Below are 18,730 nucleotides of genomic sequence, written 5' to 3' on the forward strand. Positions count from 1 at the left end.
ACCTAGCTGGGCGCATCGTTGCAGCCTCCAAGCTTTTCAGAAGCTTGGCTCCAAGCTTTTCAGAAGCTTGGAGCACATACAGCACAAAGAGGAATATCATCATTTCGTATTGTATTTTTATGTTCTACAACGGAAGGAGACAGAGTAGAGCAGGTTCCCGGATGGTCGGACACCCGGTGAGTGATTCAGCACATTAACGTCGCTCACTCACTCACAGTCCGTGTCTATTCCGGTCTCGCCTGATCCCCTTCCCTTCAACCAAACGGTCAACCTACCACAACACGGGCCCATTAGCCTAGATCAGGGGTCTTGTATCCCCTGGGAGACCCCGCCTAATCTAGTCCCTCAGTGCCACCTCGCACAGACTTACTGCGCCCGATAAGCAGCCAAAGGCCACGAGTATCCCTGCTGCCCATACTGGCCCAGGAACTGTAATTGCGCCGAGTTCATGCCCTCGGCCGACGACTGCCCGGCCGTGGGAACGGGCATCTCAAAGTCGTTGAGCAGCGTGTCCCACCGTTGCCAGTCCATGTCCATGGCCAGGTCGTCCATGACGGAGAAGTCGTTGGGCGAATATGTCGTGTTGGTGGGAAACGTGGAGCCCGGGCTTGTGCCTGAGAATGCGGCAGAGCCCGAGTTGGTGGGATGCGGCTGCTGGTGGTGCGAGGTAGCCAGGCTCTGCTGTTGTTGCTGTTGCCCGGCGTGTGACTGCCGTGGCGAATGCGATTGCGATTCTGATTGCTGCTGCGGTTGCGATTGCGATCGTGACTGTCGCCGGTTTGGCGCATCATTCAGCTTCATGTCCTGGGCGTGAGGGACAAGATCGAACTGCGACAGTCCTGGCCGTGAAAAATTGGTCGACTTCATGGCCTTGGGTTCCCTCTGCTTTCTGAGCTGGATGATGAACTGCGGAGGGTCCAGCCTCGCTAAAGTCACGCCAGTGGGATTGTCGGCCTGGGCTTTCTCACGAGCACGCCACGCCTTGAGACACAGGTTCCCGATGGCGAGGTGGAGCGGTTTACGCCGATCGGAGACGAAGCTGCACGCGTAAGAGTCAGTTCGCGGGAGGGAAGCCTCAATACCATCGAACGACAAACGACGAAGGCACATCACATGAACTGCCTGACTTACTTGGGATGGTTCTTGTGGACGTCCTCGATCTGAGCCCACGATTCGTCCTTCCCCTCCCCTACTGGGCGGGCCGCCAGTTCGCCAAGCACGTAGATAAAGGCATGCCACTGAAAGCCGTGGTCGATGTGCCATTGGAAGCGCTGCAAGGAGCGGTGCGAATGCGCGAGGTTGTCGGCTTCGATGATTGCCATGCTCGTCGTCCAGAGGAAGTGGCGCTCATTCTCGGGGATGTCCTTCTCACTGGCGTAGCGACGGGGATGGTGCGCCATGAATCGTACACTCTTACACATCATGCGGCCGATGATCAGAGCCATCATCTCCATCGGAACAGACGGATCGCAATATCTCAGGATCCGCTCTTCGAGATTGCCCTGGAATTCGTCGACGAAGGCGTCCTTTTCGGCCACCGTCTTGGTCGTCACCCAGTGGGTCATGGCTCGGGACAGATCTTCCTCCGCGATCCCAGCTTGCGTCAGTTTCTTCCTCCAGAACCCGCCCATCTCGTAATGCAACAGGCAGATGACCATCTCTGTGGGCCGGACATGCTCGACAGGAGGCTCCTTCATGCCGGGCCACATGTCTGCGTCGTTGACGTTCGAGGGCGTCTTGGTGTTCCACCAGCGCATGGAATTGAAGCCGCCGAAGCCGCTCAGCTCGGCGGCCTTGAAGTCCAGCAGGTTGATTTGCCACCAGAGCCGGCGGCGCATCTCCGTTTCAAAAGGTGGGAGGCCAAGAACGGCACCGTTGCGGTGGACGCCCATCCCTTGAGCCATACGGCTTGAGACACCAGCCAATGTCCACAACGTCCGGGCGTCGAGTTCTTGTCGCACAGCAAGCTGCCTTCGATCAGTTGTGAACGGTGCAGCATCTGGTTTCAACTCACGAGATATATCACCAATGCTTGCAGGACAAGAATGTCCGACGAGCCCATGAAATGAGCTCTCGTCAATGATCGGCGCACGCCCAGGCGATATCGAGATTGTAGAGCTGACCGAGTTTCGCCAAACGTTGCTAGGCACTCACCATCCCGCATAGAATGGATGGCGGCAGTATAAATAGAGAATATGAGCGCTTCAAGCCCGCGGGGAATGTGTCCTATATCAGTTGTCGCGTCCTCAATAACGCGCTGCATGCTGGGCTGATGGATGATCTTCACCAGTGGGTTGACGTTAGTCAGGAACAGCTGCCATAACTTGAGTATATGATTAGTGCTGGGGTGCAAGTTGGCCGTCTGGTTCGGCGAGGAGGTCATCCCCAGGACGAAATCTGCGCCATCTTCCGCCGGCGTCTCCAGCTCATCTTCTGTCTCGCTGTCCGGGATTGCATCTTTGCTGTGATGGAGCTGCGGAAGCCAGATTAGGACAGTTCATAGCGCGAGCGTTTGGCAGGCGGCGGGACCACACACCTCTTCGCTGACAGTGACCCATAACTTGCTGCGCGGATTCAGTTGAAGACACCAATCCACGACGTCCAAGGTGCTTACTTTTCGATGAAGCGCGATCTCCCCTGGTCGACAATCAACTTTCCCTGCGCGGAACCCGGTGCCCAATTGATCGGTTCTTGGGGTTTCGAGGCTGCTGCATCACACTGCTCGCCGTCTTCCGGGGTGGAAGTGGTCTCCGTCTTGCTAAGAGCACGGGTTGGAGAAGCTGGGTCGATGCCCTGCTCGCGCAGGAGAACCTCATAGTGTTTGAGGCGGGCTTGGATCGTTTCTTCCGTGTTTTTCCGTTTCCGCCGTCGAGGCGGCGCTGGGATGCGAAATATACTGTACTTAGTGAACAATCATGTCAATCGTTGATCTCTCCGCGCGCGCAAGAGATACAAGCCGGACAAGTTGGTGTGGCGATGTGGTCATGGCGAGCAACTCCTCCAATTGCCAGAGCACAGAGTCCGAGGAAGGGAAGGAGGGTAACTGATCAACGATTAAAAGCACTTGCCATTCAACCTTCGCGCGTAGGCATCCATTACACGGATTCTCCTTATTGCATTTGACCTTCCGCTCAAAGCACCGAACACAAGAAAACGTCTTGGCCGGTTTGCCCTGTGGGGGGCTCGACTTCGCGCTGGGCTCCATCGCGAGGGGTCCTTATCGTAGCATTGGCAGGGTGGGAGATGCGCACCGTGCGAGGTCACAGTCGAGTTGGGATCATCCACGCGTGGACTCTGATGCCTCGGAGCCTTGTGAATTGATGTGGAACTTGAATGATGCCTACTGTGTACGGTAAGTGGGAGAGACAAACGCACCATCAGCATTAGCACCGCTGTTTAGCCGTCCGCTGCATGTGGCTGACTAAGAAACGAGTCATGCAGACGCGGTGACACCGTTAACACCATGAACCGATTCGGTTAGAAGGCACGAACGTTCGGGCTCTGAGACCGAACCGTGGACGGCGTGCAAACAGGCACACGGGCTTCTAAATTGTGTCTTTTTCGGAATGGATAAATCTACGGGCGTGAACTTCGGAGCGCCAGTATACCCGCACAAGGTACGACATACCAAGGTATGCGTTGGGCGTGAATAACCTCTCACTCAGCGTACGCTCGGTACACAGCCAGCTTGTCGCCCGCAGCGTATTCGACTTCGACACCCTGGCCCACGAAGAAAATACTTCCCTCCTGGAGACTATACTCCTGGCCTCCCGCATTCAACGTCCCACTTCCGCTCGTCACGATCAAGGTGCTCGGGCCGTCGATCGGCTTGATCTTCTCCTTCTCCCCACCAGACAGCTCCGTAACGAGCATGTTGAATTCACTCATCGGCGGGTTAAACTCGACGGTCTTGCCACTCCCACTCTTCTCGCTCGGTCTCCTGTCCAAGATCGGTTCTTTCGGGTCGTGCTGCTTGAATGTCAACGACCTGGCGAACAAGTCGACCGAGTCGCGGTCCGCTCGCGGACAAAATCCCGTGTTGATCACGTTGTTAGACCGTGCCATGCACTCGACAATATCGCCGGAGAGGTACGCGTGAATACCGTCGGCGGGAATGTAGATCGCAGAACCGGCATCAAGGACGAGGTAATTCATGCACACCAGTGCGACGAGGTTGCCATTGTCCGTGACTCCGTACTGGTCCTTCAATCGAGGCGCCAGATCTAGGATATACGCGTGTCTCCCCAGCTGGTCCTTGGACGTGGCCTGCAGTTCCTTCATTGTTGACTCGACCGTCTTCTCGTCCGCCTTGAGCATGTTCGTGGTGATCTGCCGCAGTAGCTCGTCGTCACTCACGTCGACCCCTTTCGCTTGCGTGGGCAAGAAGCGCGCCAATGGCTCCAGCTGCAACAGTTCCTGGACATCGGCGTGTGGTTTGAAACCGACGAAGGCCTCGAACTTGGACAACGCGACAGCGATCTCGGGTTTGTGGTTCGGATCGGAGAATTTCTCGGGGTCTTCCTTGTGTAGTTTCTCTGAGAGGGCTTTGTCCGGGTGAATCTGCAGGGGCAGGGCCTTTGCGATGGACAGAATCTTGGGCAGGAACGGTAGGTCGGCACCGAACTTGTCACAGACGTTCTTGCCGATCAGAGCGTCTTTGTTCTCGTTCAGGATCTGCTGCAAGTCTTGGCCCGTTTTGAGGGAGTAGGACGGGAGTTCGGGGTATGTCCCAAACCACATTTCCGAGTACTCCTTGGACTCGTCGAGCTGAAAATCTGGGTTTGTCCTGGAGCAAAGGCGCGCTGCCAATGACTCCTTGCCCTTCTTGCCCCAGGGATAGGTGTTGCACGTGCATTTCAGTGGGATTACTGATTCGGCCATGGTCGCAAATGAAGTACTGTCAGGAAGAACCGTTGGGCAAGGCTGAAGGGAAATCAAAAATGTAAGCCCTGCAGAGATAATGCGAGTATGAATCTGTTCTGAATAATCTATCAGAAGGGATCACTCACTTTCATCTCACTGGAGGCTGAGGTGGTCATGATGTATTGCCTATGATGTCAGCCACAGCAAAAGCATCATCTCGCTGTAAATCAGGCGGAGTCGAAGTCCGACGCGATAACAACGAAGATACCGCGACCCAAGAGCAATTAAATTCCGAGTCTCAATTACTACCTAGGTAGGTACCTGGTAGCTAATATGCTCACCCAATCCTCGTATAGAGGCGTTACCGAGATGAATGACTGTGCCCTCCTGAGTCCGGGCGCCAGGCTGTAGTAACAGTCCAATCAAAAGCCAGGCGTCTGAGTAGGACAGAATTTCGTTCTCAATGCCAGAGACAACTCGGGCGTCAAGCAGGTGTTTGATCTGTCCACCTCGCTCTATAATATACCTAGGTATGATTGTGGAAAATGTTACGCGTTATAATCCCTCCATCGAGTAAGGGAGAGCACAGGGATTAAGTAAAAACGCTACCTTCCTCCTCCCGCCCCTTGAACGCCTCGAGGATACCTCCTGTCCAAATACGCCGAAACATTGGCAGCACCCGTATTTACATTCACATTGCCACCGCCGTTGGGATGTCCAAAGTCGACGCCATACTGCGATAGGTGTCCTTCCAAGTCCAAGTCCAGATTTACGCCGGAAAAATCCTGAAAGGGAACCTCCAAAGCATCGTAATTGATCGCCGACTCTGGCACAGGACTTGGTTCTCTTGCTGCTTGCGCCGCTTTTCGCTTGCCCTTGTTCTTGCCTTGTTGGACCGTCTTCGGACTGGGACCGGTCCCGAATGACGAGGACGAGGTGGACGCTGAGGCTGAAGACGCTGCATGGCCGAGGCTGCCGTAGCCCGAGTCGACAGATGACGTGGTCGAGTGCTTGGGCTTCAGAGTACTGGAACCCGTAAACGTTCCGGCAGCTGGGTCATCGAGACTAGCAAGTTTGACTGGAACGAATTCGGTTATAGCTGCCGAGGCCGACTCAATCTCCATTTTGTGTAGATCCTCAAATGCCGCTGCAAAGTCAAAGTTGAAATCCGCTGGCATCGAATCTGTCGATATGGCAAGACCGCGCTCGTCCCCATGGCTCCAACTGTTGCACTCCTCATCGTATCTGTCATTCTCGGGGTCGATAGCCATAGGCACGGGGAAGGTCACCCCAGAGGTCAGCTCGTCTCCAAGCTCGATCTTTTGAGGTGGTTGTGGCGTGGAAAGCTGCGGCACTGTTCTGGCCGAGAAAGGTCTGCTGAAACTGTGGCGATGTCCCGGTGAAAGGAAATGCATATCCGACCCAGCTCTGTTGGCTGAACCAGGGCCATGTACAGGAGAGGGTGGAATTGAAGACGCTGGTGTTGTGAGACATATAGAGCTACGCCGTGCCGAGTCTGGTGCCCCGGCTGAAATCGGGGACACATCCCCAGAAGGGTTGCCCAAAGAAGGACTATTCGCGGGTCTCAACCTGTGGAGGACGTCCGTCATGGATGCTCTCAACTGCTCACGGATGAGTTGCCTCGCTTCCGCCGACTGGAGCCAACCCTGACCCGGCGCGTTAGTAAGACGGTCCAGACGTGATTCAAATACCTCCCCTAGCACGTCCATCGTGTCTCTTGTGTCTGTCGGACCAGGGCTGACTGCGGACGGCATATCCACATTATCTGCATAAGGACTTGCCGGACGCGGCAGATCGGGGAACAGGATACCGTAGATAGTGTACCAGACCTGTTCAGAAGTGCTTGCTGGTCGTTTACGGCGAATCTCGTTGTATTGCGCCTCGTCGAACTTCTCCGGATATGGACAATCTACCAGAGCGCAGGAGGCTGCGGCACGGCGGTGCTGATCCAGTTGATCTTTGCGGTCAAAACGAGCATAACAGCGGGTACAGTGAATGCGCCGCCAGTGGACTCGATAAAGATGTTGCTTCAGGCGTGAGATGTCTGGCCAGTATCCGCTCGAGCATCCACGATACTGCTTCTCCTGCACGTTCTGCTCCGAGTACTTTGATTTGTCGAATTTGCAGAATGGGCAGGCAAAGAGCTTCTCAGGAGACTGAAGGGCATCTGGTTCTTGCTTGATCTTTTTGGGCGTGCCACTGGGCGCATCTTCCTCGTCCTCCTCTGCATCTTGGCCACGGCTTGGAGTACGCTTTGGTGACTGCTTCTGATTTGAGCCTGTGGAATTAGCGGGTGACACCACGGCTTGCCCAGCCCCGGCCTTGCGCTTGGTGGCATGAGCTCGAATCTTATCATGCTGCAAGCGCTCGTCAGCACAATGTCTAATTTCAATGTGATACCAAAGCACGGGACGGAGGTGACAAAGTCTGAAGCTGAGTACCTACCTGCAAGAGGTCCTCAAATTGTGTCCCCACACCAGAAGACAGTCCGGTCATCTGTCTGGCGATCGCAGATTCCAGCTGCAATGAGAACACCTGCTGTTTCATGTGGAGCGCAGCCTCTTGCTCTCTGTATGAGGCATTTTGCTCCCGTAGGGCAGTCTCTTTCTCTCTCATGGCGATCAGCCTGTCACGAAACTCCATCTCTAGTTCGCGCCGGCGATAGTCCAGCTCTCTGGAGTCATCAGAAAGCTGCTGGCTCAAGGGTATTTCCTTTTTCTCAGCTGCGTGTAGCTTGTTCTGGTCCACAATGTCATTGAAGGCCCAGGGGCTTGCTGCCGAGATTGTGGCTTCCATGGGGGACTCGGTCCACCGACTTGAACGGACAGAGACATCTGACATTTTCAAACCCCACGTAGCGCCAGCATATTGTTGGGCTCCTGACCGGTTGGGTTCTCTAATCGAGTCGGATGCATTGGTCTTCTCCGCGGCATCAGGGCGAGATACACTACGCACCTTCTCTGTCAGGTCGTGCCGACAGCTCCAGCCAGCCTGATCACATGAAGAGCAAAGTATTCTGTCTCCACCGTCACAGATCGTGCAGTGGTAGTACACCTGGCTCAGGCGGATCGGGCTCTGGCATGAGTCGCATCTCATTGACTTCGGTTTTGGCTGCGAACCAGTGGCATCCGGGTTATTTTCCGTAACAGGCGACGCAACAACATCCTTTTCTCTTGCCGGATTCGCGTCTTCCAGAAGAGCAACAGGTTCATTGTCTTGAGTCCTCGTGGAGTCTTGAAAGGGCGTGTACTGGGGGAGCTCGGCAGGCAGCTCCGCTATCCCAGCTGACAGAGGAGGTGGGGATGCTGGTGGGAGTGGAGAGGGATTGAGATACTCTCGAATGGCCGATTTGCTGTCAAAGTCATCTAGAGTTGGCGGTTCGGCCTTCTCCCGTCTGACATGGCGACTCAGTTTTCTCAGGTGAGACTTCAAGCTAAAGCTCTTGACAACCTGTGAGGCAATGCTCCTGGTGCTCTTTGTGCGTAGAGGAAGGGGCTCTCCCCTGGCTGCCGCATCCTTCCTTCGTGCAGCAGCGACATCAGCTGCCAGGAATGCTCGACGTAGTTGTTCTTCTTCCTTTTGCGCCTTGGCCTGCTCCTTCTCCTGTTTCTTCAAGGACTTCTTCAAGCGCTTTTGAACTTTGCGCTGCTCGCTGAGGGTCTCTACCCGCAGCGGGAGTCGCGGTGGACATGGGTCCTGGAGCTCCTCGTCGATACTGACTGTCCAGGACGGGGCAGCATAGGAAGGACCAATCGCAGATATCGGAGATCCTCTGTAGAGACTCAAGGACGCGGCTTCGGTTTCTCGCTGTATCGTTGACAGGGAATTCAGGCTGTTGGAGCGGATGATCGGGCAGGGCAGGGCGTCCGAGGCGGGGATGTCGCTGAAGTGGCCCGGTCGATAAGGATAAGGAAGCGTCCGGGCCTTGCGCAAAGCGGCTCTCTGCAACGATGCGACTGCTTCGGGGGGAGTCCACGAATGCTTCGAACGTAAAGCTCTCTGTGTTTGGTCTGCAAGCTGGAGTTCTTTGAGATCATTGGGAGAGTCGTCATCGTGGATGCTGATCCTCGCTCGGATATCAGGCTGATCCCGACCGCGGAGAGCCAGTTCGGCCATACTTGTGGGAGGACGGGTTGTCCGGTCGAATCGTGGGCAGTGGTGGCGACACAGTGTCTCACAGGTGGCAAGATGATGGCGGAATCATGCGATGGCACCACTCGAGCATGACTGAGGCAGCAGAAGCTGCTGTACGGGAGGAGAGCAGTCGTTTTGACCAATTCGTCGGAGACTCACTTTTGTTCAATTCCAGCGGGCAGCCCGCAGCAGCCCGCGCCCGGAGCCTAGAGACCCTCTAGGGGCGTCTCTAAGCCGCGTGTTCGATTGGTTCATGCCCGCCGGAAGCTCTGTTTCCCCGTGTTGGCAGGCCGCCTGAGACTCACAAGCCACGATGAAGCCGCAGAGAGCCACAGTCAGCCACACCACCACATTCACCAGCCATATGAGGCGCCGAGTCGGAGTCTGCCTTATCGAGCTTATCGTGAGCCACCTAGCTTGATGGGGCCTAGCACAATCATGCCAGGCCGGCAAGGCTGCTCGATGACTAAGTGGTTGAATGGCTCGATGGCATCACACGCTGACGTGCTTTCTTGTCGCGGGATATTAGAATGACCAACGTCCACAGCGACACGCAATACCTCCGTCAAGTCTGCACTGAGCGACCGCCATGGAAGCCGCTGCCAAGAGGTTCTTCTCCTTGCCCTATTTTGCCGTGACTGGCGCAAGTCAAGACAAGAGTAAATTCGGCTATCGGCTACTCGCGTGGTATCATCAACACACGTTGCCCGTGACGCCCATCAACCCGACGCGTCCATCAATATCCTTGCCATCGAAGACGTACGACACCGTCTCGTCGGTCTCGGCACTACCTCACCCGGATCAGACAGCGTTGTCATTCGTCACGCCACCAGCGATTACCAGACGTACGCTTCGGGAAGCAAAAGATGCCGGCGTCAAAGCCGTGTGGTTCCAGCCAGGCAGCTTCGAGGATGAGGATTTGAAGTATGCCAAGGAGAATTTCGAGTTCGCGATCGGAGGATTTGAGGATGGGACTGTTGGAGGAGAGGGCTGGTGTGTTTTGGTTGACGGCGAAAACGCGCTACGAGGAGCGGGCAAGAAAATCGTGAAGCAGAAGTTGTAATATGAGACTATTGATTATTTCCAGCTTCACAATCACCATTATCCTGTGTTCGAGTCCTTGTTACCCTGTATTCTGACTGGACAATTTCGGCTTCGTGGTTCGACGTGGGTACGACTCGGCAGTATCTGTGGCTTTGAACCAGGTAGAAACACTTCTCGGATACATTGGGAAGGGGGCAGAGCAACATGGAGCAAGTGAGTCACGGGGTTAGACCTGAGCACCTGTCGAGCAGTTCCAAGCTTTTACCACAGGGTTTGATATGACTAAGTATATCCTTCAGTCACTATTGACCTCTGCCTAACCCTCGCCCGCCTTTTCGTTCCAAGCAGCTATGCAGTCTGCTACGCCCGGAGTCCGGACGCGCCAAGTTAATTAACTCGCTCGCTATTATGCCCACCACAATATTATGCATCTGTGTCCATTTACATTCAGGGTGTCACCATGCATACATACATGATGGCGTAATCGTTTTCGTCGTAAGGAGCGTATCGTCTTTTAATCCTAAGGAGTGTGTCGTTTTCTTTCCGAGTCGGAAGGATTGTGCGTATGATTATGTACCCGCGTCAGCGTGCTGGTGCCACGCCCGAGGCTTTCAATAGAAGTCGGTTCTGGCAATATAGACATCCGTCGTTCGGCAATCGCCTCGCGGCGATTGGACAGTTCGGGTCAAGGTGCATGAACGTCGTTGTAAGAATAGGAGGTTTGAGTTTGGTGTTTTTCTGCATCCACTCAGAGCATTTCTCAGCCCGGGGAGGAAGTAGTCTCGTGCATTTATTTAGGCGAGGACCACCAAACCGACAAGGCCGGCGACCATAGCCATAGCCGGCTTGCCGTTGCTGCTGGCAGCACCCGTGTAGGTGGCAACTGGAGGTGCGGTGTAAGTAGCAGGAGCAACGCTGCTATACCAGACGCTGCTGGTTGTCTCGACAGGAACGTACGGCGTTGCGATGGTACTGCTCCAATCACTCCAAGTCGCGACTGGAGATGGTGTGCTCTGAACGGGAGCAGGTGTGTATGAAGTCTCGATGGTGCTTGTCCAGTCGTTCCAACTCGCGGCAGGAGACGGTGTGCTCTCTACGGGAGCCGGAGCCGGAGCGGGAGTGTACGAAGTCTCGGCGGTGCTCGTCCAATCATTCCAACTCGCAACTGGAGCCGGAGTGCTCTCCACAGGAGCGGGAGCAGGGGCAGGAGTGTACGAAGCCTCGACGGTGCTTGACCAATCATTCCAAGTCGCGACAGGAGATGGTGTGCTCTCCACGGGAGCAGGGGCAGGAGCAGGAGTGTAGGAAGTCTCGACGGTGCTTGTCCAATCATTCCAACTCGCGACAGGAGATGGTGTGCTCTTCGCAGGAGCTGGGACGTATGAAGTCTCGACGGTTGTTGGCTTGGGAGCTGGAGCTGGAGCTGTCGAGGTGGTCCCTGCAGAGAACTGTCAGAAGATGATGGAGCTGGAAGTAAAGAAGGAACCCCTGTAGGCAAGACAGTCGTGTGGGAGCCACGGGACACTTACAGTCTTTCCATACGGTTGAGCTGGTTTCAATGACAGGTGCGGGAGTCGTGCTAGTGGTCCCTACGGTAGCCTTGTTAGATAATATCATGGTTTGAGGAAGAGACGGGCGCCACATAGCAGAGACAGTTATATGGCAGCCACGGGACACTTACAATCGCTCCAGATGGTCGAGGTGGTTTCAACGATGGGCGCAGGAGTCGTCGTAGTGGTCCCTACGAGACCACTGTTAGATAATGTCGTAGTTCGAGGAAATGAAAGGCGCCAGATGGAGAACCGAATCATATGGCAGTTACGGGGACACGTACAATCGCTCCAGACGGTCGAGCTCGTTTTAACAACGGGGGTGGTGGTGGTGGTGGTAGTGGTGGTGCTTGATGTGGTCGTCCCTGTTGAGTGGTCAGAAACCTATCCAGATGATTCGTCCAAAACAGGTCTTCAATCTGACCTGGCTAGTCGAGGCAAGAATACTCACAATCAGCCCAGGTCGACTGGGTCGTGCTTGTCGTTGTCGACTTTATGCTGCTTGAGGTGGTCCCTAGAAGGAGTCAGATATCAATTGAGACCAATTTTGCCCTGTGAGGGTTGGGTGGGATCGAGCTCACAGTCCGACCAAGTAGGTGAAGGAGTCGTAGATGTTGCTATGGGGGTGTTAGATACCTGACAGTCATCTTGGAGAAGACAACGACTGACTCTTTGTAGTAGTTGTTGATGTGCTGTTGGCCCAGTCGTTCCAACTGTTGTTCGCGCTGGCGACGCCAACGATGGCCAAGAATGATACAGCCTTCATGTTGAAGATGAGGTGTTTCGCGGATAGGTTACAACGCGAGTGTGAATGGAAGGAAGCGAATGTCTAGAGCCTTAGCGAAGGAGCTCTGAATCTGTTCGGTAAAGGGCTGGACAGGTGAAAGAAGAGCTGCATGGTCACTGGATGGGATATGTATGGTTTTGTAGGACTGGTCGTTGGGTGGAGGGCGCCACTGCCCACATGTCCTCGGTTATGCTCTTTGTTCGTCAATTCTGTCATGGAATAGCATGACTGTAGAGGCTGCTCTCCACATTTTCCCAACAGAACAGGTCGTGATGTTTCCGGAGATCTGGCAGCGTGCGGTATCGTTCCCACGCAACCAAACCTGTTCCTCATGGCATCATGTCATAGTGGAGTAGAAGGTCGGCAGTGGTGGATCTGCAAGGTCGCACTCGGTTTTGCCGGCCACGAGGGCTAAACTGGGTGGAGCTACATACTGCTACTCAGTCCACAGTTCACAGCATTCGGGACGAGCAGGTACTGGGTACTTCCCTTCCACTCAGAGCCCGAGGAGCCTGCAGCTACTCGAAGAGGGTAGTGTCTCGGGTGCTAAGAAGCCTTGTCTCTCCACTGGCTGCCGAAGGCACCGAAGTCTGCATCCAACCGGATGAAGGGATGCAGCAGCGAGGGTGCACATCACCGCTGGCACAGCTGGAAGAAAGATGCGACAGGAACTGCTGAGGGACTCCGAGCAAGCCACAGAGGATCTGTCCGATCCGGGTACGAGCCTTCTGCGTTGTTTGCAAAACTATCGGGCTCCGAAGCAGCCACATTCCGCAGCTCAACCAACAAGGTGGAGGAGTACTCTGTACGTTGCATCGCAATGGCCCAAGATGTAGGAGACTAGGAAGAACATTTGTAGACTTACTCCGTACACAGTACTTGGTAGCGCCGCTGCCATCACCACAATTCGGAGTCGCCCTGAGCCAATGTGACTGTGTGCACAAATCGTGGACCAGCTATGACGAGGAGGAGAGCTTAGTGAGCTCACTCAAAGCTTGCAAAGTTTTGCCAATCGGTGCCTATCACTGTCCAACGGCAGCCAATCGATAAGAAGCAGGTAAGCGCCGATGGGAACGCCACTTGCGGAGGACCGTATTGGGTTCAACCTTCGATAGAGCCGAAAAACAGGTCTGCAGACCGGTGACAGCCATGAACAGTGTAATGCAATACGCAATCTTTCGTGTGCACAGTATGAGCACCCTGTACACAGTACGTTAGAGCGTCACGATTGCAGTCATAAGTCTACTCCATACGAGTTACTGTAGCAGTCTCTGATGTGGTTCTCGATGAGGTTCAGGAACGCGACGTGCGACTTACGATTATGCACATGCGGCAGGCACGGCTGTGGCAGAGGGGCAGGAAGCAGGAACATGGAGCCAGGAAAAATGTTGCGTGTCGAGATCAGTCGTCACTGGTCACCATTCAGTCAGTGGCGGCCATTTACTGGAAGCGCACGGAAGCTTGAAGGAGCAGTGGCCAACCACTGTGCGGTGCCTTGCCGACGATTGAGCCCCGCACCTCGCTAACATCGCTAGTGCAGCTAGAGTGAGACATGCAGGTTCTCGGCTCCTCTTGCCATCTGCATGCTCGCAGGTCTCCGATCGAGCCTTTCCACTCACTTGCCTACCTCGTACACAGTACTGTGGTATTACGGGTGCATGGCATCATCTTAGCCAGAGTGACGGGATCCTTCGACGGGCGTCCATGACCTTCTCTGTGGCCTCGCCCTTCTGGACATCCTGTCATCCATCGTGGTGGGTACCTCGTACAATATAGCACAGGCAGTACTCGTAGGTCTTACAATGCGGGCATGCATATGGAAAAGGTATGTAGCAGGAACCGTTTTTGTGATGCTACGAGGAGTGTCTGAGCTTTTGCAACGCCGGTACGAGGTAGAAGTTCTTCCCACGTTCTTCCACCTTAGCCGAAGTTCTAGAGTCCCAAGCGCATTCTCCGTACGAGTACGGAGTACGGAGTACATGCGTATCAATTACCCAGCAGGGAGCACCAATCGAGTTTCCTATTCCGGCTCGTAGCCGAAAACTACTCGTACTCCGTACACTGAACCTCAGCATGCACACTGTGTGCCCAGCATAGTACTAAACCACACCATCGACGCCTCTCAGCACCGGACACTCGGCGCGACCACTATCATATTGAACCCACTTTCATTTAGCAAGCTCTAGCCCCAACCGAGTAGTATGTACTGTATACCGTGGTAGGCCGTGCTTCACGGGCAGAAAAGGAAGTCGGCGCCGCTGCTGCATGATGCTCGGCGCATCCAGGCATACTCTGTACTGTACCAGCTTGGGCAGGAGCACACATTACTAAACCGGCATTGTCTGCAACAGTGGAGCGCCACCGAGGATCACTGTCACACCACAGTCTTGCATATCTACCACAGTATGCCGGCTGATCGACGGTGGATAGAACAGTCTCGACCTGTTCACATCTACCGGCAAAGCATCTCGTCTCGACAAGTCGACGACACACAGTACATACCATGTTCACAGCATTTTACCTGGCTACGGAGTACAGCATACTTTGTCACAGACCAATTGTCCGCTAATCTTCACACCTCCATTCAGCGTTCTGATCAGCTGTCAAAGTACGGACTCGTCACAACAGTGCTGTTGCTCCTCAAGGTGCGCCTCTTCGGGGTTGCTTGCTTAGAAGTTGGTTTGAATCTCCGTTTCGAGATGGTTGTAGTTCGTGATTCATCCTCTTCATCGTCTGCTTCGGTTCTCATTACGGCGGGCGCATCAGGGGCCTTCCTCACTCGTGTGCTTGTCCTTGTCGGTTTCTGTTGCCCTGCAGATTGAGGTGTTGATTTGGTGGTACTGCCACGGGGTCGTCCTGTCCGTCTTGAAGTGTTGGGTTTGGTGCGGGCTTTGAATTGAGAGGGCTTGTAGTCCTCTGACTCGTCGTCCTCGTCGTTGCTGCTGTCGTCGTCACTGCTGTCATCGTCACTGACGCTATCGATCTCGCTTTTGGTCAGGCCTTGTACCCTTCTGCTCGGATTACCATCGTCAACAACGCTACTGGCTACGTCTGCCATGGAACCGTTTGAAGAAGTATCGACACTGCTGACCGGCGCAGGAGAGAGATCGGAGATATCATCATCCTCATCTTCTAGGAGACGTGACCGCCTTGGTCGCTCCCGACGGAGCGGGGGTTTGGGAGGAGTGACAGATCGAGGGGTGGGGTAGTGGGCTTCACCCGCTCGTTCTGCTGGTGCTTCGGTGTCTCGGTCGTCATTAGGATGATATCCGACCTCAAGATCGCTGGCCCGATGCTCCTCATCTGATTCAGGAAAGAACCCGCCTCCAGCGACATCGTCCTCAGCAACCCCTCCACCTTGGTGTACCAAACGATCTTCGTGGTCACTCTCCACGACAATTGGCTGTCCGGCATTCCTCCCAGTGATCCACTCGTCGATCGCATTCTCTCCGTACGTATCCTTGACCCTTTCCCTAATCCTCAACCCTATCACGAACTTCCTCCACGTGTCCAAGACAATTGCCTCTAGTTTCTTCTCTTCTTTCGCCCTCTGCACTTCATTGTGTTCATGCCAGGCATCCCTGACAGCTCGTTCGTTCTCTTTCGCTACGACAACGCCTGTGCACACCGGCACAGCGCGCTTGTTCCCGAACTCAAACCCAGTGACGGCCTCGGCGAAATCGATCTGCAGCTTCCTGCAGATGCGCACGGTTCCGCGAAGGGGGATGTGCACTGCGCCTCTGGGGACCATACTGGGCACGAAGCAGTCGATATTGCCATAGGCGTTCTTGGGGATTTTACCGTCAACAATAGGTGGCGGGACGATATACTCAGTCTGGTCCCAGCTGTAAAGGCCCTGCATCTGTTTTTCACCTGTCACACGCTCATGTTCTTCGGCTTCGCGTTTCCGAGTAATTGTCACCGCGCGGACGGGCACGAGTTTCAACGGTGCTTCACCATTCTTAGGGCGCCGACCTTCCTTGTGCCATGACTCTGCAGTCAAGCAGCGTTCCACATCTGTGCGGCGGTAAACAGGCTCGTGCTTCAGTTTGTCGCCTTTCCCAGAGATGAACGTCCGTACGGGTGTGGCATCTGTGCGGAGAGCCTCTTCACGGCGGAGGAAGCGTTCGAGGACGAACTCGGCTGAGGATTTGAGTGATTGAAGCGTGTCAACACTTTGGCTCAAGTCTTTCTGCTCGCTCTGTTGCGGAACCAGGTCGGTTGCGTCCTCGACATCGTCGACGGGGGTTCTTAGAAAGTCCGGCCGGGCGTAGAAGCCCATGAGACGCTTAAACCAGTCATAGTCTTCGTAGCGTTTAACTTTGCCGTGTTTGTTGTATATTGGGATCTTTTCCACCGGATAGCGGAAGCCTTTGGTTTTTCCAGGCCAGATGTGCTTTCTGAGATAGCGTACTGTTACGTCCTTGGCAGTCCCATCGGAGGAATACGCGATTACGTAGGCGATAACTGTCTTCGGCTTTTCCGCCTTGACACCACGGGGCTCAAATGCTCCGAGTGTGTCTGGCGTTGTGGCTACCGGAGTACTGAGGACGAGGGGCGAAACAGGGAAGATTCCGTTTGTGACAGGAGAAATAGCTTCAGTCCAGTAAATTGGGAACGGATGATCGCGATCGTATTTCTGAGACTGCCTCTTTTTCCGAGACGGCGTCACGTCAATGATGGACTGGTCGTCGTCGTCCGACTCAGAGAGGAATTTGGTGGTAGTAATTTTGACCTTCTTCTTTTGATGTCTTCTGCTTGTCGTGACCTCTGAGATAGACCTGACATCCATGGAATCGGACTCATCTGATGATGTATCGGTATCAACTGCTTGAGTGGGTTTACTTGGCAGCATCTGTTCGGCCTTTGTCCAGCCAAAACCGCTGGGTTGCAGACTTGTCACCAGCCTCGCTTCGATGCCTAGACCTCTGAGAAGCGCTGTAAACAGCTGTGCGCCGACGTCCCTCGAGCCTTCGAGTCTCCTAGCGAGCCCACGGAATTCTTGAACATTTATAACTCGCTCGCCGTGCCGTTCAGGGTCATATTCGTCCTTCTGCAGGGATTGAATAATCTGTTTACGTTCCCGTGTCGTGCCATAGCCGCCTTTCCGCAGACCTGGGGCTGTAATTGAAAAATTCTTCTTCCAGTAAGCGGCCAAGACTTTCAAGAGCAATATCAGTGGATCGCCGTTGCTCATGTCTGGTTGTCCTTTCTCAAGGCACTGGCTCGGCCTACCCCATTCTCGCTCACGACCCAGCTCAGTCGCCACTTGCTTCCGGCGAGTCTTGCTTTTGGCTGCTTTTGCTTTGTCTTTAGACTCCTCTGCGAATGCAACTCCGCTACGTCTCTTCCATTTGTCGACTTCTCTCTTGATTGGAGGTGGTAAGCTTTGGACAAGAATCTGCTGCACCTCCCTGTCTGATACCCACCTATTCCGAATCGCGTTATGCCAGAGGAGGAACTGTACGTGGAGCTGATGAGTGCAAATCCTGACTTGTTTGTCCCGTTTCGAAGGGGCTTTCTTCATCTTGGCCGCTGCCTGCTCAAGCCAATTCTCTCCTTCATCGTCCCGTGTGCGCAGCGTGATTTCGATCGGGCCGTCCGACTGCGGCTTATAGTCTGGTAAATTTTCATCCTCATGTTTATGATGGGCAGCATCTTCCCACTCTATATCTTCCTCTTCGTCATCCTCGTGCTTTTGAACAGGAGCTGAGGACCGCTCGCTTTCGACGGGGATGTCCTCGAATAGATCACTGTCGACGTCGCTCAGAGAGGAGTCGGAACTGTCACTTCCTCCGAGAGAGAAGGTCTCCTTCCTTTCAAGACCCGGCACATTCCTCGCCTCTGCATCTAGTACATCTGCGAGTTTTGCCCGCTTCGTGGGTGTCGGTCGAGATGCGGTGGGTGGCGATGTGGACGGCCTCTTTCTGGGTATGAAGGGTGGCATTGAGACCGGGCATCGAAGGTCGACAGTACCTCAATCCAGGAAACATACAGGGCTGTAGTCAGGCAAGGGAAATGCCTCTCGCCTTGACTCGAGTCACCATGAGCGAGACGCGCAAAGTTGCCTTGAATGGTGAATGGGCTCTGGGGAAGTGGTGACGTCGAGAAGACAAATTAGGCGAGAAACGGTAATCCCACAGCTGCGGAACACCGCCTAGAGATCCGCTGAAGAATTTGTGTGGAGACACAACAACCGCAGACACGGATTGTGTACAGAACTGGGCGATCAGGTATGAGTACTACCTACTGGTAGCAAGCAAAGTAGAGTTGGGCACCAGAATCGTACTGTCTGAATCGACCCCCACGGGCCTTCTCTTCGACCGCACCC

General features: G+C 54.5%; 6 protein-coding genes across 6 annotated transcripts; 1 reads left to right on the forward strand and 5 right to left on the reverse strand.

Annotated features, from left to right (window-relative positions):
* Positions 1-366: 366 nt before the first annotated feature.
* A1O7_05332 (uncharacterized protein) lies at positions 367-2,986 on the reverse strand (the record flags this gene model as incomplete). The annotated part of the gene is made up of 6 exons (XM_007759342.1): positions 367-1,039; positions 1,132-1,967; positions 2,015-2,473; positions 2,537-2,564; positions 2,615-2,901; positions 2,954-2,986. 6 exons carry the CDS (start codon positions 2,984-2,986, stop codon positions 367-369), a joined length of 2,316 nt encoding a protein of 771 aa, XP_007757532.1.
* A 671-nt stretch (positions 2,987-3,657) lies between these two features.
* A1O7_05333 (phosphomannose isomerase type I) lies at positions 3,658-4,881 on the reverse strand (the record flags this gene model as incomplete). Its single annotated transcript, XM_007759343.1, has 1 exon — positions 3,658-4,881. The coding sequence occupies one exon, from the start codon at positions 4,879-4,881 to the stop codon at positions 3,658-3,660; it is 1,224 nt and encodes a 407-aa protein (XP_007757533.1).
* Positions 4,882-5,468: 587 nt separating this feature from the next.
* Positions 5,469-9,000, reverse strand: A1O7_05334 (uncharacterized protein; the record flags this gene model as incomplete). The annotated part of the gene is made up of 2 exons (XM_007759344.1): positions 5,469-7,241; positions 7,330-9,000. 2 exons carry the CDS (start codon positions 8,998-9,000, stop codon positions 5,469-5,471), a joined length of 3,444 nt encoding a protein of 1,147 aa, XP_007757534.1.
* A 607-nt stretch (positions 9,001-9,607) lies between these two features.
* Positions 9,608-10,081, forward strand: A1O7_05335 (uncharacterized protein; the record flags this gene model as incomplete). Its single annotated transcript, XM_007759345.1, has 1 exon — positions 9,608-10,081. One exon carries the CDS (start codon positions 9,608-9,610, stop codon positions 10,079-10,081), a length of 474 nt encoding a protein of 157 aa, XP_007757535.1.
* Positions 10,082-10,856: 775 nt separating this feature from the next.
* Positions 10,857-11,679, reverse strand: A1O7_05336 (uncharacterized protein; the record flags this gene model as incomplete). The annotated part of the gene is made up of 2 exons (XM_007759346.1): positions 10,857-11,500; positions 11,592-11,679. 2 exons carry the CDS (start codon positions 11,677-11,679, stop codon positions 10,857-10,859), a joined length of 732 nt encoding a protein of 243 aa, XP_007757536.1.
* A 3,316-nt stretch (positions 11,680-14,995) lies between these two features.
* A1O7_05337 (uncharacterized protein) lies at positions 14,996-18,346 on the reverse strand (the record flags this gene model as incomplete). The annotated part of the gene is made up of 1 exon (XM_007759347.1): positions 14,996-18,346. One exon carries the CDS (start codon positions 18,344-18,346, stop codon positions 14,996-14,998), a length of 3,351 nt encoding a protein of 1,116 aa, XP_007757537.1.
* Positions 18,347-18,730: the final 384 nt, after the last annotated feature.

Source organism: Cladophialophora yegresii (assembly GCF_000585515.1).
Source record: "Cladophialophora yegresii CBS 114405 chromosome Unknown aczIN-supercont1.4, whole genome shotgun sequence".
Classification (NCBI taxonomy): domain Eukaryota; kingdom Fungi; phylum Ascomycota; class Eurotiomycetes; order Chaetothyriales; family Herpotrichiellaceae; genus Cladophialophora; species Cladophialophora yegresii.